At 40.1% G+C, this 24,413-nt stretch overlaps 1 protein-coding gene across 3 annotated transcripts in view; it reads right to left on the bottom strand.

Moving 5' to 3' along the window:
* Positions 1-24,413, bottom strand: part of SLCO5A1 (solute carrier organic anion transporter family member 5A1) — a 114,186-nt gene that overhangs the window by 56,359 nt on the left and 33,414 nt on the right. For all 3 annotated transcript variants that reach the window (XM_084620820.1, XM_084620822.1, XM_084620821.1), the window contains exon 3: positions 5,718-5,850. In XM_084620820.1, the coding sequence (XP_084476946.1) occupies positions 5,718-5,850 (133 nt within the window). The remainder of the gene's footprint in view (positions 1-5,717; positions 5,851-24,413) is intronic.

Below are 24,413 nucleotides of genomic sequence, written 5' to 3'. Positions count from 1 at the left end.
GCTCATGAAGCATCCTGCGATTGTAAGGCCGTTTTCCGATCCTCAGTACATTCACGTATCCGGGCGGAGTTCCCCTGGGCGGCATCCACCGACTCCCTTGACGCCTTTGAGGAGTGGTGGGCGCTGTCCGAGGTTCTCTGCTTGGTGAGCCCGTCGGGTTCCCTCCGCCTGACCCTTTGATTGAGGGGAAGAGCAAGAGGCCCCAGCCCCTGCCGCTGTGGATGCCGTCATCACTGTCACCTAGGAAGGGTCCTATAACACGTGGGTGTACAGCTCCCCCCCACCCCAAACCGCCCACCCCGCAGTCGTGCCCATCTTGTCGGGCACTCTCAGGAGAGGAATAATCGGTTGACACTGGGCGTGGCACTAGATAACTCGAGGGGGTGGAAGACCACGAGTGTCGAGGAAGCCCGCCCGCTCTGGGCCCAGGCTAGCCTGAACACTTCTCCCTCTTGAAGGCTGCTGTGTTATACCTTGTGTTTGCTTTTGTTTTGTTGCATAATTTGCTTTATTCTCTTTGGTGATTCTTTGTAAGTGTTACACAAATAAAATTTTTTTCTGCTTCCAAAACAAAAAACAAAAAAACACTCTCCTGCTGCCCTCTGGCCATGCTGTATCACATGAGGCACCAGTCGTCTGTGGGCAAAATACTAAGTGCTAGAGATGACACAACTGCAGCATTGTACGTAATCTTGTACTTACATGATAGATATCAAAGAATTGGACAACAGACTAAAGAGATAAGAAGTTTCAATATTAACAATGAGGAACGAATAGGTCCCTTCTGACCTAAATATCTATGAATAGGCAAATGACATTTACATTAATTAGAACACAGGAGATAGAAAATTTTTTAGTGTTTTGAAGGATAAAGATATGGGGCACACCTCAAAAGGTATCTTAACAAGTACTAGGGTCAAACAAAAGTAATGGAAGCTAGGAAAGATCCAGACAGTGCAGAAGAAATTCCTTTCAACTTCTTACGTGGAACAGACAATGAAAGGCAGCATTAGAAGATCAAACTTATTCAATGCATTTTACAAAGATGTATTAAAACGACCCAGAATTCAATAAGCTGAGCAAAATGAATTTCTACTGAAATTCAGATGAAGAGTTAGAACAGTAGATGTCCTCAGAAGGGCTCTTACTGGATTCAGTTGACCTCATAATGTCTAAACCAAATTACATTTCTGCATAAGATATGTTTGTAAGGAAGAAAGGAAGGGTTGTTGTTTTTTCTAATAAAAAACAGAACCCACGGCAACCAACACTTTCTCCCTATAGTTACATTTACTCTGCAATATTATCTTCATACTTATTATTATTTTGATTATTAATATAATTTCCCCTAGGTTTCTGTGACAAGTGGATTTAGGCACTTCACAGTTCTAACACAAGCAAAGAAAGACAATCAGACAGTACATTACTTCAAGGGACACGGTTGAGGTTGCCAGGTCCCAAATGTGACTCTTCTTAAACTTCAACCTTATCTTAAAATGTATCGCTACTTTGGAAAAAAAATATCAAACCTCAGAAATAAGGACTGCAAAACGCTTAGAATTTTGAGATGAAAATCAATCAAATAAAATCTGCCCAAATGACACTCCCCTCCTTGGGGGAAATTTCTGGACCCCCATAAAATAGATGTTAGTGGCATGGATGGCTACATTTTGGATCTCCCTGCAACTGGACTAATGAATGTGTCAAAGGAACGAGCACATGATCCTGCACCATTAAAGTCCGTTTTTAAAACACCCATTAATTTTAGTGGTTCAGAATCAAGAACCAAACACACATTGCTCAGAAACAATTGCCTAATACTAGCTGGCCAAATTCTTTTACAGACTCTTATAATAATTTGCCAGCTACTTTTTCAATAGTGTTTCTCTACAGTGGATAAGTTGGAACGCAAATTACTTCAGTAAATGCTTCAGGACAGAAGTTTATTTAAACTTAATCAAATGTCAAGAAGCTTGTGAAGCCAAAGTTCAAAGACCAGCCTCTGGTCCTGAACAGGAATATTCCTGAATCAGTATTTAAGGGGTGAAAAACAGCTAATCTGCAATACCATGAACAGATCAAGATAGACTGGAGATGGAAATCTACTTATTAAGGATTATGTACTGATTTAGGCAGTTCCTGGAAGGACTAGGTGGATCATATGGGATTGGCCTTTTACTTCTATGTCATTTTTGGTTCAAATTTGGCACTAAACAGTAGTGACCTAGTCCAATTTCACCATCACAAATGGCACATGTTTTGGCAGTCTCATCGGATCAACCAAATAATGAATGGGCATGTAGAAAGAAACACACTCTTGCTCAAAGTGGTACCAGGTCAGAATTAAGGCACATTGGTGAAGTAATATGGAAGACATTTCAGTGCTGCTGTCCATGCTATGCCTGTTCTGTGGAACATTACTTACCAGTAATTCATATTCTATAATTATAATACCTCTTTGCTCTTTTGTTCATGCTTCCAACAAGTGGCTTGGATGGAACTCTCATAACTGAATATTTTAAGCCATTAAGCCTCCGCACCAGTGGATGACTTGAGCATACCTGCTGATAGATGTAATACTTACCCTACACGTCAGTTCCTTTTAACATCAAAATGGTAACACAAAAGACATAACAAAATATCCCCATCTCTGTAGGTAAAATGGGTGGACGAATGAGAGCCTATTAAAATTATTTCCCTCTGAAAATATCTCTCTCTTGTCCAGGGTAAGTAATTTTGACAGATCCTACTATTGGAAACCAAAATGTTCTAGGGATGTTTCAGAATAGAAATAGGAAATGAAAAAAACGGTTATAGAAAAAAAGGAGAACGGATATTAACAACATTCCAGTGCAACAGGCATGGAATGCAACATTAATAAGAAAAAAAACTTTCTTTCACATAGTTGGGAAAAAGATACCTGTCAACAAATAGATAACACAGAAAAACTAATATAGAAATTTCTCTTTAAAAATATACACCTACAGGGCAGACAGAGTAAATCTCCACTCAACTCAAAAACAGATTTCATAATACATATAAGCCTAATGTGGATACATGATGCCCCACTTTGGAAAACTATACAGTACAGATACACCCATTTGGATGCCCAGCAAATCATTTGACAAGTACTAATCTGAGGCTCACTATCATTTCTGACATATCTCTGGCCAAATAAGCTTCAACATGCCCTGAAGAATTGCTAAGAATTAAACATATTTTGCACTTATGCCTTTTACTCAATATCTCAAAGCACTTTTTGATCACAAAATTAACCCAGAGAACACCTCTGTGAAGTAAGTAAATAGTAAAACTAAGACAGACTGGTTAAGCCCAAGGTCACACAGTGAATGACTGACATAGAACTCAGGAGTATGGATTTCTAGTCCACTACAGTGAAAATTCAGTCTAACAGCCATTTAAAGATCATTGTCTTGAACATTGTTTCACTGGATTTAAACTAATAAAACAAAAAACCTGAATGGATCTTCTAAGGGCTTTACTACATTCCAGAGAAGGAATAATTTCAAGACTAATTTGTGGAGGAAGGGGTTGTCAGAATTAGGTATATACACACCCAAGATATGGCTACAGTCATATAGCAGAAAGTATTAACCAGGTTGTACCACAGCTCCAACTTGGTTTGGCCTGCTGGAAATGGTGACATAGTGTTTGTAGTGAGAATAGATCTCAGGAAGTCCAAGACTGATGCTGAGGACATTTGAGAGTTGTTGATCTATTGGCTGAGGCTTTGACCTGAGCCAGAAGGAATAGCCTTCCAAGGGAAGCAGTGGGGGCAAAAAAATCTATCTGGCTTTAAGAGTAAACTCGATAAGTTTATGGAGGAGATGGTATGATGGGATAACATGATTTTGGTAATTAATTGATCTTTAAATATTCATGGTAAATAGGCCTAATGGCCTGTGATGGGATATTAGATGGGGTGGGATCTGAGTTACCCAGGAAAGAATTTTCTGTAGTATCTGGCTGGTGAATCTTGCCCATATGCTCAGGGTTTAGATGATCGCCATATTTGGGGTCAGGAAGGAATTTTCCTCCAGGGCAAATTGGAAGAGGCCCTGGAGGTTTTTCGCCTTCCTCTCTAGCATGGAGCACGGGTCACTTGCTGGAGGATTCTCTGCTCCTTGAAGTCTTTAAACCACAATTTGAGGACTTCAATAGCTCAGACATAGGTGAGGTTTTTCGCAGGAGTGGGTGGGTGAGATTCTGTGGCCTGCGTTGTGCAGGAGGTCAGACTAGATGATCATAATGGTCCCTTCTGACCTTAGTATCTATAAATCTATGAATCTAAACCTCCAAGTTGGAGCTGAGAATCAGAGAGGAACTGCATCAAGGATCTGGCAACAGTAAAACATAGGCATGCCACTTCATCTCTAACTTATATGAACCAACAAAATGATTCAAAGATACTGCAGTATCTACTGAACTGAACCAGCAAGGAAACCAGTTGCTCAGATGCGAAGTGTATACTCCCATGTGAAATAATGGACTACAAAATCTTCAAAGACCACTTATTTGAGGCCTTCATGACAATTTCAAGTCAGACTTATGAACTGCTTTGGGAAGGCCAGCCAAAGCCTGATACACTCGCTTCAGAACCTGACTGCTCATGGTGGCATTTCCAAGGAAATCCCACATGCTCACCAAGTCATTATGTTCCCAGACATATTCCATAATCATGACAACTGTTATACCGCAGCAGCAGCTAAGTACCCACCAATTGTTGGTGAATTATTTTAATGATTTGTATCTTTAGTTCTGTGAGTTCCAGCCAGTTACAAACTAAGAGTATGTCTGTACTAGCGCTAGAAGGTGTAAATTCCAGCTTGAGACATACCTGCACTAACTCAGATTGAGTTAGCTTGCTAAAGATAGAGTGTAGTCAGAGTGGTACAAGCAGCAGGAGGGGCTAGTACAATCCTCTCCATATTTGGGTCAGCTAGCTGCTCATGCTGTTGCAACTAGACTTCTATTTTTAGTGCTCTAGCTCTATCAGACCTAGCCCACGTATGTCTCCTTGAGTTGGAATTTACACCTTCCAACTCTAGTGTAGACATACCCTCAGTCATATGAGATACAAGAGCTGAGAGGTGTAACAGTACAGTACTTAATGGTTGGAGAATGTCTTTAGCACAGTTTTAAATGTATAATTAATTTTAATATACAAATAAATTATTCAATAAGATGTTCTAATACAAAAATACCTATTTTACTCACATCTGCACAATTCACAAGAGCACATGGGGCTGGTATGTTTTGAAGTGATCCTATTATTTTTTCCCTGGGCAGAGCACTGCTCTGGATCACCACATGATCCTGCCTCAGTGTGAGAGCAGTGACCCCATACATCTAGATATGCTGCTGCTGTGCTATATAGTACTGGTATTTCATCCCACCTTTCCTGTACCATATGCAGAGCACCAATCAAAAGGAGTCCTGCAGCAGTAGGAAGATGGTGTCATTGTATCCATTTAATAGTATGTGTTTGTGTCTGTCAATAGCAAACCTTTCCTGCCTGCTAGGTCTGTACTGCTGAATCCTACGGCGATCCAGTAACTGTTAGCTACGGTCTCTCTCCTGGCTTCCTTTCTACATATTTCAACAGGCAGTCGAGATATCTCATATTTCCCAACGAATGATTGGGACCTGTACCACTGATAACTCATAGTCAGTGTTGAAAAACAGTTGATTCTTACCAGTTTCCAATGAATCGAGGGTCACTCTGGTCAATATAAACAGTTGTTCTAGGATCAACATAAAAACCAATAAGAACTCCTCCTAGTAAATAACCTGCGGCAGGACCAAGTGCTCCCATTACATACATGATGGCTACAAAAATACAAGAGAAAAACAATACATCAGATCATGCTAAGTCATGCATTAGTAATAAACATGCTTTTCAATAATTCTTTATATTTAAAAAATATGCTGCAGAACAGGAAATTGGGGATTGATTTACCAAAGGACATAGGCACCTACCTGCCACTTAGGTGTCTAAATTCCAGAATCAGGCCCCACTAGAATTCACAAAACCCTCACTCAGCCACTTCCAAAACCTGTAGGGGCCTAAAAATGCCCAGAGACTATATTTTTGCAGTGCAAGTTGCCTAGGCACCTACGGTTCTTCCTCTGAGCGTGTACACTGCAGCCCCATGCCAGAAGTTTGGATGCCTAAGCCCCAGTGTGATGCATGAACCAGGAGAAGATAGGTGTCCTTCCGTCTCTCTTGCCTGCCAGACCCAATGTGGAAAGGGTGTTCAGAGCTTGCCCACAGGCTGGGGCCCCTATAGGCGAGCTTACCCAAAGCAGCAGCTGGTGGGAGGAGAGAAGGAGCATCTCCCTTATAACTTTTAGACCACCGGTTAGGGTACTCACATTGAATGTGGGAGACCACCCACTCCACCTCAGAGGGAGAAGGCATTTGAACTGGGATCTGCCACCTCTCACGTGAATGCCCAAGTCACTGGGCTCTAGGATGTTTTAATGAGGGGACTCCCCCAGTTTCTCCCGTTGAAGCTTTTCCACTGTGGCTAAATAATTAAAAACATAAGTCATTAGAGGAGAGGAGCTGGATCCCCCACATGAATGCTCCAACCACCAGACTATAGACTCATTCTCACGCTTACATGCACACTCTCTTCTCTCACCCAATATTCTTTCATGAGTTATCCACAATGGAACACACACAACAGGAACACAGGCACAACAGGAGAGACTGAGGGATTCCCCACATCAGACTATCCTATAGCCCAGAGGTTCAGATCCCAGTTCAAATCCCTTTGTCTGATCAGATGCAGAGGAGGACATGAACCAGAGGTCTCCAGCATCTAGATGAGTACCTTAATCACTGGGCTAAAAGTTCTGAGGGAGGTCTTCCTCCCCAACCCCTGCCAGCCTTCTTGCTAAAATGTCATGGACACCTAATGCCAAGAGAGGGTTTGCATCTGAGAATCCCATGCAGAATGTGGAGCCTCCCAGCAGCCCAGATTTAAGCAACTATCTCCAAGACAAGAGCAGGAATTAGTACATACCCCTTACTTTAGCATCTCCCATTGGCTAGTTTACGCAAGGAGCCACATAGCATGCTGGCTTTTGGAATCCTATTCTGAGGTGCCTATATCTCCCCGTTCACTGTATGGGCAGTCTATGTGCCAAACTCAGGCTTTGTGAATCCCAGTGATTTTCTAAGCACCTAACAGCTAGGCATGGTAATGCTCAGTGCCATCATACCTACATTCCTTTTGAATCTAGAGCCCAGGATGTTAGCTTGTGACACTCCACATTCAAAAGCAAGTTTTGCAATGCTGTAGGTGCAGTCCTTCATCACATTAGACAACTGGACAATATTCATTCCATTATGTTCACAGATGAGTGAAATTTTCAACAAGAAAATTGCACCCAACTTACATGTCTATAACTGACCAAATGTACGCATGTAATTTAGGCCCAGACCTGCAAAAGTATAGGCTCCTAGTTTTCATTCATTTCAATGGAAATTAGGCATATAAATATCTTTGTGGATCTGGGACTTAGTTTCAACATGTAGTGCTTAAGAATAATATTCTGTATATTCGGTACAGTTAGCCAACTTACATTTAATACATTATTATGATTTATTTAAAAGCACTCCTTTTGCATAGGACAGTTTTGTTACTATATATGTCTCATACTATACTCGTCCATCAATCTAGATGGCTGCTAGGTAATTTGTCCTCCACCAGGTAGATGAGGTGACACTGTCTTGGATCTGAACAGCTACTGGGAATTAATAATAAACAATAGTTTGCTCTTCTATAGCTCTTTTCATCAGTAGATCACAAAAGTGCTTTACAAAGGAAGTCAGTACCATTATCCCCATCTTACAGAAGAGAACCCTGAGGTACAGAATGGCAAAGTCATCCAACAGGCCAGTTAGCATCAGGAAGAGAACCCATGGACTTATGAATTCCAGTCCTGTACTCTATTCCCCCTAGGCCACACAACCATTCAGTAGTAGAACAACATCGGGCAGGGAAGGTAGAGAGAGAGAATTAGTAGGACACTAAAGCTTTCAGGATCCAACAAATCATACTTTAACTTTCTTAATGAAAATTTGGTCTTGAAGGTTTCTACATGAGATGTGCACGTTGTTGCTATGTATCTTGTAGAGCATATCTTAATTATACGATTTCTATTTATCCAGTCTATTTATATCAGAACTTGACCCAATCAAATATGCCAGCTTTAGAGACTTTGAGACTTCTGTGCCTGCCATAGAGAACAAAAATCATCCTCATTTTCTGGAAGGACTTATCCTTTTGAGCTAGTACTTAATCATTCTTCTAACATCTTAGGAATGAAACTTCCACTTGACATCATGCAGTTCCAAGAAAGTGAAGGTAGTGAAAGGTCTTGTTTCAAGTAGAATGTCGAAGTGTGTTTCCACAAAGTCAGGGACTGTTGTTGGTACAAACTGATAAACTTTAAGACAAAGGTCTCTACTGCAATGAATACAAAGGGTGGTTTCGTGATTGCTCAGAGGACTAAGCTGAGGGTTCAAGTTTGGAATGTGTGAGGCTCAGGCCAGTCTCAGTCATTTAAATACCCTTTGGAACCTGGCAACAGATGGTGAGATAAAAGATCCTTTTTTCCTCTAGGCCCCTAATGTTGCCACTCAGATCCACAAGGAGCAGAAAATCAGGTCCTTGTGGAAAAAGAGGAAAAAGGCAATGCCAATCTTAACTGCTGACTAGTTCAGATCCCTTCTATGGGAACATGAAGGTGGATTACATCTGTTAGTACATGTAATACACTGGTTAAGGTCATGGGGACATATGTCCCTCTAGCAGCTGGCCCACATAGAAAATAATAGCCTGCTGCTTTCCAGCAGTTAGTGAAGTAAATTTACCATTATAGCTCCAATGGTAAGAACTGATGGTAAAGTTTATCACTTTAGCACAAGTGGTAAGGATTTGTGCTTTTGTTGCTGAAAGCCCAGAGTTTTATCTTCACTAAAAACTGAGTTCCTTCTGGATGGATTTCAGAAGATCAGAAAAGTTATCAAAACATTTTAACTGGAGCATGTTTAAATGTTTAGTTTCCATTCTGTTAGTGCCAAGGAGCCAGGTGTACATGCTTCATTGGGCTTAGGAGAGGACATTCACAGATATAGAATGTAGGTTATATGCCTTTTACGGAGGAAGTTTTGGCACCCAAAAGTCTTCAAAATAACAGCTTCTATAATCTTCAAGGGGTGGGATCTACACACTGGACATTGGGGTTGATAGATAAGTAAAATGTGAGAAAGCTTTGTTTTCTAATTCTTTCAGATCAGATTATGCATTTTGTGTAGAGTATTTCAGATAGATATTTGATTCTGTAATCATTTTGAAAATGTTTCTTGTATTTTTTTATATCCTTTGTATTAACATTTTACAAAGTTTAAAATATAAGTACAAAAATATAACCAATTGTGACCACATAAATATAAAACAACATAAGGCAATACATAATCAAATCATCATACTAATAGCTGCATTTTCATTAAAAACTGTAATAAAAGAATATTAAGGTTACAAAGTCAAAATCTCAAAAATTTTGAAATGTCAGAATTAAACTTGCCTATGCAACCTTAATTTGGCCCCTTGCACATGTGCATTATGATATAGTCCTTAATTACAAGATCACAAACTATTTTCCATGGAAACCCTGACTCATCCCCTGAAAACTTTGGATGCTGAAGCTGTCCAGAAAAAATGAATCCCAATGCAGACACCAGATATAGAAAGTTTTAATCCAAATAGTTAAAGTTTGGCAAAGTAACAAGCAACTGAAAAACAGGGTCTTATACTGGAAAGGGTTAGGTAACCTTAACTACAGGCTATGCTACTAGCTTCTCCTACAATAAACATGTCTGATTCAACAGCTTATTCATATAGCATATCACCTACCCAGAGAGAGCCCCAAATCCATATACCATCTCACAGGTCAAAAAATACAAAAAGGTTACCAAATATGCCTGATTAAATCCAACTAACTTGTACGTTTTCATCTTATGATTTGAAAGATGTGACTGATGAAAGGGCACATTCTTGTGGAAAAAAAGAAGCCTGTTTATCTGAGATCCTCATTATAGGCCCAACAGCCGAATTTAGCCCTCTGGCTAAGTACTGCCTATACAGGAGACCGGAATGCTTTTACACTGCAAATTGATTAAATAGACTTATTGGAGTTCTTAACTTCTTTTCTTTAAACAGAACATCTTTATTATTTATGGAACCCTGATTAAAAATAATTATACTTTGCCAAATTTCTTGTTACTTACAACTTAGACTATGTGATGCCGTGAGTCTTACAAAGAGATCATGACATGCCCAGAAGGCTTTTAATCTCTCCAAACTGATTTGGCATTTTAGAAACATGCAGTGTTCCTGAAGCCATTAAATACTACATTTTTTTCTAAATACTAAGCAATTTCTTGCTGACACATTGCTCATTTGTTTGATCCTTGAATAAATAAACAAGTATGTTACTGTTACCATCAGACTCAATTCTACATAGCCCATGTTATCTTATTAGTCTATCAGGCTTTATCTTACCTGCAATATTCTAATTAAACGGAACAGCCTTTTGGTACATGATGTACACTTTTTCCATTCATTTTCTTTTTTGAAGTGAACGAATTTAAAGCTCATGAAAGTGAGAGACTAACAGCAGTTCTCAATCTTCACCTGCAATAAATCTATACATTCCTTTCTTCTCTTTCCTCCTTCTCTCCAATTGTCACACTCACTTGTTTAATCTCTCTTAATTAGACCATAAACTCTGAGTAGAATTTGTAACCATTAAAGTCAATGGAATAACTCCAGAAATTAGCAGAATTTGCCCCATTCAGTATATATCAACCAGAGCCAAACAAATAATTCACTCTGAATAATTTATGCAATGAATTGAGCCCCTTTTTCAGCAACAGCACAATGATTTCATCAAATTTATTCATTATTTATATTTCTTCAACCTTTTTGCCCCTCTGGATGGACTGCAAACAGTTCTCTGAAAGTGCAGAGTTATTTAAGGAAAATATTTTTGCAGTGTTTGCCCAGCTCCAATTCCATCACTGAAATACAGCTACATACAGCATGCTGAAGTGCAGCAACACTACTCAGCAGCTGTATTATGTATGGTTAGTAACTCTGAAGAAGGTTTAATCGTAAGCAGAAATAGTGTACAGTAGAGATAAAAATAACAATGTACCCTCCATTCCATTAGAGATGGGAATGCTGCCTAAAATTTCAAATGTATTTTAGAGATACTGTATATTGTACAAGTTCCAAGCTCCTCTAAATATATTTTACTGGCAAGATGCATCAAACATCCTGTGCCTTTTAGACAAGAGATAAGCCTTCATGCTTCAGGATATAAGCCAATTACTAACTGATGGGGGTGAGTAACCTAGTAGACAAGTTACTCCATAATTGTCTATTACAATGTTCTTGCACCTTCTGATTTGGAAAAAAAAATCTAAAATTTTGAAATTCTCCTTGAAAAGGAATGGAACTCCACCTCTGAGGCAGTCTACCTGGTGGGCTGCCCCAGAACAGAAGATCCTGGAAGTCCTCCAGTCCCTGCTTCCAAGGCAGTCCAGCAAGTGGGCTGCCAAGGAGCCAGGCAGGAAAGCTGGCAGAAAACCAGGCAGTGCGTTATTGGAACTTCATTTAATTGAGCCATCTCAGCAAAATGTTTCCATTTGGAAAAATCGGAAAATTCCCACATGAAATTTTCTGACAGGTTCTAAAGGTGAATCTCTAAAGAATAAGTTGCTGTGAAACAACATCTATTTCAACATCAAGCTAGGAGGAGCCATGATGGCCTTTTACTGCAATCCCATCCAGCTGTCCATGGCCAGGGAGGGTTGCAATGATGCACAGCCTTGACTGGGGAGGTTTCTTGATTCAACTAGAGTGAGGCGTTCACTTTAGATATAAAAATAAATAATTTTTTTTTTAAACAACAATTTTTTATCAGGAAACAAGTGCAAAAAATGAAATATGTACGCTCTTCACAGATTTCCTATCCTGCATAACTGATAGAATATCTGTGTATTAAAAAAATACCTTTATGAAAACAAATTGGATGGCTAACCCTAAGAAGCTCAAAGAAAGTACATAAAGATATCACCAGCCAGGCTATAATTCTGGCATTGACCTCACCGGTTGCCTCCAAAACGTCATCATTTGCACAGCACTAAAAAAGTCCAACTAATGACAGGATATACAAGATCATGTTTTTGGAGATGGCCTCTTAATGTGATTGTCAAGGTCATCTAGTAGAAACCCTAAAATTTTCCACTATCCAGCAACAAAAATTTGTTCAAGAACATAAAAGGTAGAGAAATTAACTTTAGCGGGTTTCCAAGGATATCTTTTGGGTTTTAGAATGGTGTGTATATATATATATATATATACACAACTCTGTCACAAGACTTGTTAACATTTTCTTAGCAGATATTATTTTTCCATACCCGGATCAGCAGAGATTAGGGATGGACTAAAACCAGTACCTCCAATCTGAACCCTCAGAATTTCTGGGGTTTCAAATCTGAACCCCTGGATCTGAACCTACACTTATGGTTTTGATTCAGCATTAATAAAAAAATCCCCAAAAGGTAATAGTGTTTCAGATTCAGTTTGGATGAGGCTGAAACCTCGTCCCAAGATGAAAGAAATCTTGTAAAGACATCTGGTCCCAGGAGATTTCTGGTCCTGTTGTGGACCAAAATTTGCTCATGAGAATTTGGCACTATCTAATCCAAATCCTAGCCCTGATTTTGCCTCTAATCCAAAACCTGAACCATAGCTTAACACTAATGTTATCTCCAAAGTGTTATCTGAGCTCTACCTTCCCAGCCCATCTCTGCTAGAGAGAGATCCAACAGTTCTGGGAACATGGTAGCACTATTATATGAGTAGTATAAGTAGTATACAAAGAAAGTTGAGAAGACTGTCCCTTCACTGCCACCTGCACTACATAGAACTCCTTGGGAACATGGACTTGTCTTACAGAGATTAGGTAAATCCACACTTTCTGCAAAAATAAGCAATTTGGGACAGTTTTCATTTTTAAATAAAACCTAAAAGTTATTCATTCATTTTTGCAGAATATTTGAGTTTACCTAACCTTTGAAGGCTGCCTCTTTGCTCCCACAGGGTTCTGTGGCTTGTGTAAAGTCACAGCATGGACACTGAAATATTACTTGGAAGGGGAGCATCCAGTGGTACAGAGAAGAATATTACAATATTTAGATGATTTTTTTAATTTAAATTAATTATGTACTGAATGTGTCTCTTAGCCTCAAAACCCTAATCTTTATAGTTGTTTATATTTGCGGGTTATCTTTAAACTTCTCAGGTCACCAACTAAATACCTATGTTATAAAATAATAATATTATCTCCTTCCTTGTGGTAGAAGAGCTAGTTTTGAATCTGTGTATTATTACACAAATATAGATTAAGGCTCTTTTCCAAAGCACTGACCATCTTGAAAAGGCATAATGAGGAAGCCATTTATGGAGCCACTCTCTATTTGTGTTGACCATATAACTCATCTACTTTTTATAATGTCTTCTGCATAGCTCTCACTGAAATCAAAAATTGAATCTACAAAAATTAGCTGCCTTTTCTATTTAGGGCATGTTATGGCAGCTATTTATTGCCCTCTGTTTGAAGTTGTATGGAGTCACACTACGCTCAGAGAAGTATAATGACTCCCAGAGCTCCCTGATTCACAGAGAAAGCCTGCTCCCTGCATCACTCTTTAGGAGTCTGAGCCATTGCTGAGGGGGATGGGGCCATTGCCTTACCCCTTTTCTGGTGGCTCGTGTCCCAGGAGTTGTTAGCATGGAGTAGCTGCTGTGCACAAGTACTGCAATTTTGTATACCATGGGCCAACTGTAATGGGCCATTCACAATTTGGCCTGTATGTGAGAATTAGCTGGAAATGAGGGAGAAGGATATTAATAGAAAATAATGCTACACGACATCATCATCTATTCTTTATGGATATGTGTGTAATATATTCACTTTTAAATGGTGCCATTGTGAAGTCCATGCTGTGAAGTTCATGCTTCCCTGATTAAAACTTTGCTTCTGGAGACAATTTTCTACAAGACTGGAGTTAATAAAGCACACGGTAACATGGCAGCATACTGATAACTGGAGCTGGCTGGAAAACAAAATTTCCATTCCAAAGGAAATTACAACATTTCAATTTTTTTCATCCAAAATCTAAATGAAAAGCCAAAATTTCAAAAGTCCTTGTGAAACAAAAATGTTGAAAGAAGAAAAGGAGGACTTGTGGCACCTTAGAGACTAACCAATTTATTAGAGCATAAGCTTTCGTGAGCTACAGCTCACTTCCTCAGATGCATATCGTGGAAACTGCAGCAGGCTTTATATATACACAGAGAATATGAAACAATACCTCCTCCCACCCCACTGTCCTGCTGGTAATAGCTTATCTAAAGTGATCATCAGGTGGGCCATTTCCAGCACAAATCCAGGTTTTCTCACCCTCCACCCCCCCCCCACACAAATTCACTCACACAAATTCACAAAATGGGGGGTGGGGGGGTGGAGGGTGAGAAAACCTGGATTTGTGCTGGAAATGGCCCACCTGATGATCACTTTAGATAAGCTATTACCAGCAGGACAGTGGGGTGGGAGGAGGTATTGTTTCATATTCTCTGTGTATATATAAAGCCTGCTGCAGTTTCCACGATATGCATCTGAGGAAGTGAGCTGTAGCTCACGAAAGCTTATGCTCTAATAAATTGGTTAGTCTCTAAGGTGCCACAAGTACTCCTTTTCTTTTTGCGAATACAGACTAACACGGCTGTTACTCTGAAAAATGTTGAAAAATTTCGATACAGAACTATTGAGCTGTTTAATTTCAATAAGGCAAAAACTCTGTTTTGATGTCAAAATACAATATTTAATGTCTATATATATTATATTAAATATTGTCTGATATTTTTCAACCAGGACTGTTCAAAGCGGAGGAGACAGACATGGGGATGCAGATGCTGTTCCCCCTACAGAAGCAAGCTGAATACACAAGTAATCCCATTGACATGGCTGGGATAATACTATACTGGAGTGGTCTCTCAGGGGCTCATAGGAGCCCGTTGTTAAAACTTCATCATACACTTGGAGGCATATTTGGGATGATTCCCTTGCCTATGATGGAGTTCCCCCACATACTATAGGTATGCTGCTGTATCACTATGGCCAGAGATTATGACCCCAGCAGCTCATAAAAATACTTCTGAAGATCATTTTTCTTCACTATGGTCACACCAGATAGCAGATATTTTCCACAGGAGAATCTATACTCAGATACCCTTACAATGAACATGGCTATGCAACACCTCCCTCCCAAAGGCTAATGCAGGTGAATAGCACATTTTAATTATGCTCAGAGCAGAGGTGACTAGGGGAGCGCTGCAGGTGTAACAGCTGCTTCCAGACCCTGCCCCTTCCCATTCCCTCATATTCCTGGAGACCAGACCCCATGGGACAAGGGCAGAATGGCTTCCAAAAAGGGTGCAGCATGCAGCAGAGGCCCTGCTCACTCTCTCCTGTGCACTCCAGCCTACCTCCACCTGTTCAGCTAATTTTTTTTCTTTTCTCCATAAGCACACACGAAACATTTCTATGTGTTTATAACCTTTTTTCAAATTCAGTTATTCCCTCAGGAAGAAACAATGCTGTGAGCATTGTTACAATTCAGATAACAACATACAGTTAAAATCTCTAAATCATTTCCTTTCAAAATGTATCAGCATTACACTGACTTAAAAGGTATATCAAACCAGCCATTCCACTCAACGTAATAAATGGAGCAACTAAACTCCGTCAGCAGGGATCCTCGATCTTTGTATAGAAAATATTTTCTGCCACTTAGCACAAGATGAATTAAGACATGAGTCTCAGGCAAGTAAAGCATACTGAATTTTACATGCTTACTGCACAAACTAAAGGACTAATGATGAATGTTCCAGCATCACCATTCTATTACAGAACGCTGAATGTTAAATTCTTATATGCAAATATGTCTAAGGACTGGCTGATGCCACGTGAAAAACACTGCATCTTCTATTTTCTCTTCCTAATTTATTACTAGGAATTCATCATTTGGACCAAGACAGCATCCTAACTCTGGTTTAAAGAACTGTTGTTTCTAAACTGCTTCTACTGCTTATTCTCCAGTTGAGGTCATACTTTATAACACCAAAATTGGTTCCTGAGAAAATGATTACGATGTCACTGAGGACAGAAGAATCAGTCCAAGCAAACTAAGTAAAAATAAGTTATTTACTTAGAAGTGGAGTTCTCTAAAGATATTGCCACCACAATGCTACTTTCTTTAAGTCTCTCACTGAGCCACAAAGATAAAGAATTACAGGAAAAAGTATTACGACCAGTCATAGTTCCATATGACTCAATACATATGTGCACAATGCTAAGACTGGGTTTATAAAACAAGGCATACTGCCCCAGTTTCTGTCCATATATCCAGAATAGACAACACAGGAGAGAAGAAATTTGTGTTAATTCAGTGCTATCTCTTTGGGATCTCTCTCCTCCCTCAGATTCTGACCAGAACTTTGAAAAAACCAAAGAGGCTGCCCCAAGATAATCTACCCCAGTGTTTACAGGGACTTTTTATCAGACACTTCATTCATTTAACCTGACAGCTGAAAGCAATGGCCAACTTGTCATGATCACCCCAGCTCTAGGGAGTCTGTTTTACCTTTCTTTTCAGATAGGTATAAAACAATACATAATAAAAAATAAAACACACAGTCAACCTGTGGAACTCGTTGCCAGGGGATGTTGTGAAGGCCAAAACTATAATGGGGTTCAAAACGGAACTAGATAAATTCAGGGAGGGTCCATCAGTGGCTATTAGCCAAGATGGACAGGGATGTAACCCCACGCTCTCAATGGCCCTAGCCTCTGATTGCCAGAAGGTAGGAGTGGATGACAGGGGATGGATGACTTGATGATTGCCAGTTCTGTTCGTTCCCTCTGAAGCACCTGACATTGACCATTGTCGGAAGACAGGGAACTAGGCTAGATTGGACCATTGGTCTGACCCACTAGGGCCTTTTTTATGTTTCTTATGTAATATTATTCTTTTTTCCCAAAAAAATCTGGATTTTCTCCTTTTATACCTACATGTAAATATTTGCCTATAATCCAACCTGGCTGGATATATACTGTAGAGCTAAATTTTAAAAAAGACATATCTTCCTAAATCAACTTATTTATATTGGTGCAATTTCTTTGCGGGGTTCCTAAATCAATGTAGTTAAATCAGCCTAATGACACGCTTAAATTTGTTACTGAATTAAGATGAATCAGCTTTAGTCATTCCTAAACTGATTAAAGAGTGTCCATACAAACGGGGGGCTCCTGCAAACACTTTAAAGTTAAGCATGCATGTGTTTGCAGGATCAAGGCCTAAGTTGCAAGCGAAAATTGCACTTCAACATTTTCCACATGTTGCCAAACAGCATGAAATCAATTGCATCCCTAAGTAAAAGTGTAAAAAAGTGGGCTGGGGCTGGCAGTGTCAATATCTAGTTAAATGCACAATTAAGGGAACACTCAACATAGACTTTCTTAAACTTAGGAGGCATATTTCCGCATGTAACACTTGGGGAGAAAGTTTGCTCTCAGATATATAAATGCAAATAACTCTGACGTCAATGAGAGTGATACAGATGAACCTGAGGGCAGAATTTTGCCCTCTGCTTCCAATGCTTTGCTATTTTCTAGAACCCAATTACGGAAAGCAACACATTTTGGGCATTTTTACTTTAATTGCTTAAAGTGCCTTGTGATAATATGTCACAAAGCTAAGACAAGTGTATAAAAATCCCACAAAACATCACTAACTACATAAAACAAAAAGTATATGTAGAAATAAAAATGAAAACTAGTATGAAATAATACATCGCAAAACAATAGTTTAACTTTATCTGACTCACTAAAAGAGGCTCCATTCAGACGACAAAGAACTTATTCTTAGACAGAGTGAGCTCCATATCTACATTATTTTGCAGATTGTCTTCTACAGGACAACACCTGCAAAGGGGAAAGAAAACTCTTCTGAATTCCCACTCCTAGAATTTCAAATGAACACTTTCATTATGGAGATTTCCCCATCCCGCCCTCAAGCTACCAGGCAGTTCAACTCCCTTACCCTTGCAGAGCTTCGGAGGCCTCCCGCCCTTCCCTTGAATCCATATACAGGGCTAGTCACAGTCCAGCCCAGAGACTGCTGATGTCTTTAACCAACATTATAAAAACCTTTATTACTCTAAATCCTCTAAGGCAGTGGTTCCCTAACTTGGGACGCCGCTTGTTCAGGGAAAGCCCCTGGAGGGCCGAGCCAGTTTGTTTACCGGCCACATTCGCAGGTTTGGCCAATCGCAGCTCCCACTGGCCGCGGTTCGCCACTCCAGGCCAATGGGGGCTGTGGGAAGCAGCAGCTGCTATGTCCCTCGGCCCGCACTGCTTCTCGCAGCCCCCATTGGCCTGCAGCAGCGAACCGCGGCCAGTGGGAGCCACAATCAGCCAAACCTGCAGACGCGGCAGGTAAACAAACCGCCCTGGCGTGCTAGGGGCTTTCCCTGAACAAGCGGCGTCCCAAGTTTGGGAAACACTGCTCTAAGGATAAGAGCAAAACACCACAGTCTTTGCCAGTTGTCCAAAAACAACTATATTCAGATTACTGAAGGGAATGTTATATTAAAGAAGCAATTAAAAACCAAAGAAAGCTCAGCCCACCTAGTTCCCCAGCCATGTTCATAAGCACTTCCAAAACCTAAGGCAAATATCGAAACTTTGATTTAAAAACTCTGAAATCCCCGAGTAACCTTCAGGGAAACTTCACAAAAGCAATGATTACTTTATTTCCAAGCCAGAATGTGATGCACTTAACCGGGCTATCAGCCTGAGTCCCTTGTTACAGCAACTCTAAAATAAGTCCTAGACTCTAGAGTCCAAAAAATAAATTCATCTCTTCATTCTGCATTAATCGAACACAGAAAGCTAAATCCCACTCACCTTATTCATTCAAGAGGGAACTGGCCCACCGCACCTGTGCCTCTTTAACAGCTTGCAATGGGGCCTGATACGAGAGATCAGCTGGTTTCTACAAAGAGCTGGTCTCTGTAGAAGCAGGGGAACAGAAAACAAGGAAAGGAAGCTGTGGCAGAGACTGCAAAAGAGCCACAGTGATAAGGTGGTTCCTGCAGGAGGTTTTTGATAGGGAGAAGGGTTTGGGCCTGAAAGAACCTCTGGCTTGGAGTACAAGCAGGACAGAAGCCTGGGACAGGCTGCCAACAGCAGACTTTAGGGAAGAAGAAATGAAGACTCCAGCTAGGAAGGGCTGGGAGTGGCCTGCTAAAAATAGGGAATTGAATTGAACTTTGTAGACTTTACTTATTATCTATCATTTTATTATTATGGAATTTTGTTCTGAACTTCTATATTTATAAACCAAGGCCCTAAGGAGAGGTGTTTGAAGAGAGCAGCGTGTGCGGAGCTGTCATGGAGTGCACAGGCTCGGTGCTCTGGAACTGCTCTGAATGAAGTCAGACAGGACCTTCTTGCAGTGTGACTCCCCTCGGGGCACACTCTCACTAGGACAAGCCTCCTGGGCTTCAGCGCCTCCTTGGGTCTGATCTTGGCGCATTCAGCACCCCTGTTCCATGCTCTGAGCTCCCTGCAGTGAGTCCACCTGAATGGGACACCTGGGGAAGCCTTAAATGCCTCCCAAAGGGGCCATGCACCCCAACTTTGCAGTCAGCGAGACAACAAACATCTCACCAGCGAGGTAAAACAGGGTTTATTAGTCATCTGGAACACTGTGTAGAACAGATCTTGTTAGCACAGAAAGCAGGAAGTTACAGGAAAGTCCATCGGGCGCCCTGGGCTCTCCCCACTGAGTCCCAAACCAGGAGACTGACCAGCTTCCAGCAGCCCAGCCTCAGTCACGCGCAGCTGCCCTCCTCCTTCCTTTGTCTCTTTCCTGGGCAAACAGATCATCTGGCCTCCACCTCTCACTTTGTTCTCCAACACCTCCAGCTGATTCTTGCATAGGATGGGCCTGGCCTTCAGTTGCCAGTATACAGAGTGTCAGCCATTGTCTGTGTCCAGGCATCCAGTCAGCAGTCACACCGGCCCTCTAGGGGTCTTTGCAAGGATCACATACCCTTATCTCACCATCTAGACACTTGAGTAACACATAGGGGCAACAGAAGCACACACAGAGTATTCAGACAAAACATTAAGAACATGCCCACTTTATCACAGGAGTGTATTAAGGAGGCATGAAAAGAGTAAACTGAAGCATGGTGCTGCAGAGATACCAGTTGCCATGAAGGACTATGTGGAAGACTGATGTCCCAATACAGGGAGGATGTTTTAGGACACACATGTTTGCTGTGAGCTCTCAGACTTTAACTAAATGGGGCTACAATGTTGAATCTCCTAAATTTAGTCTATGAGTCTTACGAGTTAAAAAGGTGTTAACAAAAACAAATAACCGCTCATGCAGACCAGTATTGCCTCATTGTTTCCTTGTACTCCCCCGTCTGGCTGGCTGTTTTTAGCTGTTGTATCTTCTCTTCTACTTAGCTTGGGGGCAGAGAGGATAATTAATGGGACACAGTAATACCAGGGTTTTTTGTAAAGGGAAATCATGCCTCACCAATCTACTGGAATTCTTTGAGGGGGTCAACAAGCATGTGGACAAGGGGGATCCGGTGGACATAGTGTATTTAGATTTTCAGAAAGCCTTTGACAAGGTCTCTCACCAAAGGCTCTTAAGCAAAGTAAGCAGTCATAGGATAAGAGGGAAGGTTCTCTTATGGATTAGTAACTGGTTAAAAGATAGGAAACACAGGGTAGGAATAAATGGTCAGTTTTCAGAAGGGAGAGAGGTAAATAGTGGTGTCCCCAGGGGTCTGTACTGGGCCCAGTCCAATTTAACATTCATAAATGATCTGGAAAAAGGGGTAAACAGTGAGATGGCAAAATTTGCAGATGATACAAAACTACTCAAGATAGTTAAGTCCCAGGCAGACAGCTACAAAAGGATCTCTCAAAACTGGGTGACCGGGCAACAAAATGGCAGATGAAATTCAATATTGATAAATGCAAAGTAATGCACATTGGAAAACATAATCCTAACTATACAAATAAAATGATGGGGTCTAAATTAGCTGTTACCACTCAAGAAAGAGATCTGGAGTCATTATGGATAGTTCTCTAAAAACATCCACCCAACATGCAGTGGCAGTCAAAAAAGCAAACAAAATGTTGGGAATCATTAAGAAAGGGATAGATAAGACAGAAAATATCATATTGCCTCTATATAAATCCATGTTACACCCCCATCTTGAATACTGTGTGCAGATGTGGTCGCCCCATCTCAAAAAAGATATATGGGACTTGGAAAAGGTTCAGAAAAGAGCAACAAAAATGATTAGGTGTATGGAACAGCTGTCATATGAGATTGAAAAGACTGGGACTTTTCAGCTTGGAAAAGAGATGACAAAGGGGTGATATGATGGAGGTCTATAAAATCATGACTGGTGTGGAGAAAGTAAATAAGGAAGTATTATTTACTCCTTCTCATAACACAAGAACTAGGGGGCACCAAATGAAATTAATAGGCAGCAGGTTTAAAACAAACAGAAGGATGTATTTTTTCTCACAATACACAGCCAAGCTGTAGACCACACAGCAAATAACCGCTGAAGTAACAGACAGCAGTGAAACTGAGGAGTTCAGACCCAGTGAAGCCCTATAGTAGTTGAGCAGTTAGGATCATAGATAACAGGACAAGCACAAGAGAAGTGTGAAGATCAGTATGGATCAGAAGTATTGATCAAAAGTTGATGCCACAACTCCACCACCGAGCAGCAAGTCCAAAAGAGAACTGGGAAATTTCATAATGGGAGCTGAGCTAGAATTGCAGGCACCAGACAAGCTGAATGAGAGGACCAGGGGAGACTGAATAGAGGGCAGCCAGTTCCTAAAGTGTACTGTGGACCTTGTTTAATAACCCTGTCTTGATATTTTTTTTAAAAAATGAATAAAATCATACGTCCTGCCCATAGTGGGGGCAAAACAGTGCAAGCAGGAAGTATTTTAAAATTTGGTTTCTTTAGTCCTTTTTGTGGTGCAGGGCCGTAGGTTTCCAAAGGAAGATCACTGGCACAAGGACCAGATTTTTAAGAGTACAGCCATGCCCTAGTGAAACTACATGTACAAACTGGGTAACTGCACACAAATCTACAATTTGGATATGCAAGTTAGACACATTTTGCACGTTCAATTACTCACCTAAACTATTTAAAAATCAGGACCATTGTGCCTAGGAGAGAAACTGTAAGGGGTGGGTTGAGCTAGGATAAGCATTCCCTGGCAGAGGGGGAAAGTCAGTGATAGTCAAAGGATTTTGTATACAGTTTTCTTCTGCTCACCCTCAGAGGGACAGGAGTCACTAATAAAAAGTAAACTAGTAAAAGCAGGAAGAAATTCAAACACATTTTAAATTAATTCCTTTCAAAAGCAAAACTGTGACCCCTACACCTAGATCCATTACTCAGGATATTGGTGATTGGGGATTTTTTTTAGATCAAGCTAAATGAGTTCTATTGTTACCTTTTATATTAAACTATAAGAAAGATCAAGTGACTCTATCCTAACTCTATTGCTTCTTCTTCTTCTCCCTCCCCCACCCTTTGGTTGCTGTTATATTTTCATTCTTCATCTGAAACAATAATAACAGTTTATTACTCATATCTGTATGTACATCGGCCTTTAAGCAAATGTGCATTATTACAGCAGCCTGCAGCTGACCCTGGTAGTTATATTATCCAACATTTAGTGTATTGTTGAACAAACTACTTTCCTACCGTTCTTTACTCAAAGAGGTCTAAAGGTGTGACAGTGTGAATAAGTAATTATTAAATAATGATTGGTACAGTAAAATGTAAAGTCCTGTCCATGGTAAGTCTGGAGCCATATTTGAAACCAAATTTAAAACACTGTCACACCTTAAGAACTTTGCAACACCATTTACTTCCACACCTACCAGGGTTACAGACTGATCTCACCGAAGGATTGCAGCAACTTTTGAAGTACTGTATATTATAATATAAAAATATAAACAATGAAGTCTACAAGAAACATTTTGACTTGATTGGAATGAACTGTTTTGATAATTCCATGTAAAAATATTGACAACATTAATACAGTTTCTGTGAAATGTTTTGATTTCATTGAATCAGAGTTTTCCAAAGGAAAATTGTTCCACTGGAAAATTTTCAAGCAATTCTATTTAATATCATGGTTTATACACCAACAGTCTTGCTTTTAAAAAGAGCCACCAAACTACTGTTACTAAAGCTGGTCTTAAACTATTCTAATTAGATGTGTCTGCTTTTATTTTAGCTATGAAATGTGTCTGTGATTCAGGGTTTTATTTACAGCTCACTTCCATGTACAGTAATTGTCATTCATGTGTTAATAAATATGAACAAAAATGTTACTAACTTGCAATGTCTGATCTCAGGATAAATTGATTTATGTTACTAGAAGGATGCCTCTGAGATATTTCAAAAGAGCATACACAGCTGATCTGGGAGAACCGAAGGCTTTAAAAATTAACCACAAAGATAATTATTTCACTAATTAGACAATTTAATTATTCTTCTGAGATGCTTTTTGGAAATTGTCCAAGAACCCTCTCATTTATTCTGTAAATACCATATTGTCAATAAAGGCTGTTCATTCTGTTTCTTCCTTTCGTCTCACAAGAAGAGTTAGGCATGAAGACTTTGATTCTGAAGTATCTAGATTAGGAGATTATTTGATTTAATATTTAGTCTCTGATACTAGACGGCTCCTTCATTTAGCAGATAAAGGCATAACAAAATCTAATGTCTGGAAGCTGAAGCTACACGAATTCAGACTAGAAATGAGGTACATACTCTTAACATGGTAAAGAATTAACTATTGGAACAATCTATCAAGGAATATGGTGGATTCTCCATCACTTTAAATCAAAACTGGATGTCTTTCTAAAAATTAGCCTCTATCTTAACCAGCAATTATGGGCTAGGAGAAGAAATTGTTGGGCGAAATTCTATGGCTACTCCACATAGGTGGTCACATTAACTGATCATCACAGTCCCTTCTGGCACTAAAATCTATGAATTTGTGCAAGGTCATCATTTTGACACCACTGCACTGGATATGCAAACACAATCATCACTTTATTAACCTTCTCTTTACATGTCCATACTAACCAAAACACTTAAAGAAAATGG

Source organism: Lepidochelys olivacea (genome assembly GCF_965140295.1).
Source record: "Lepidochelys olivacea isolate rLepOli2 genome assembly, chromosome: 2".
NCBI lineage: Eukaryota > Metazoa > Chordata > Testudines > Cheloniidae > Lepidochelys > Lepidochelys olivacea.
Note: the sequence above shows the minus strand (reverse complement) of the source record. Positions and strands in the feature narration are given on the sequence as shown.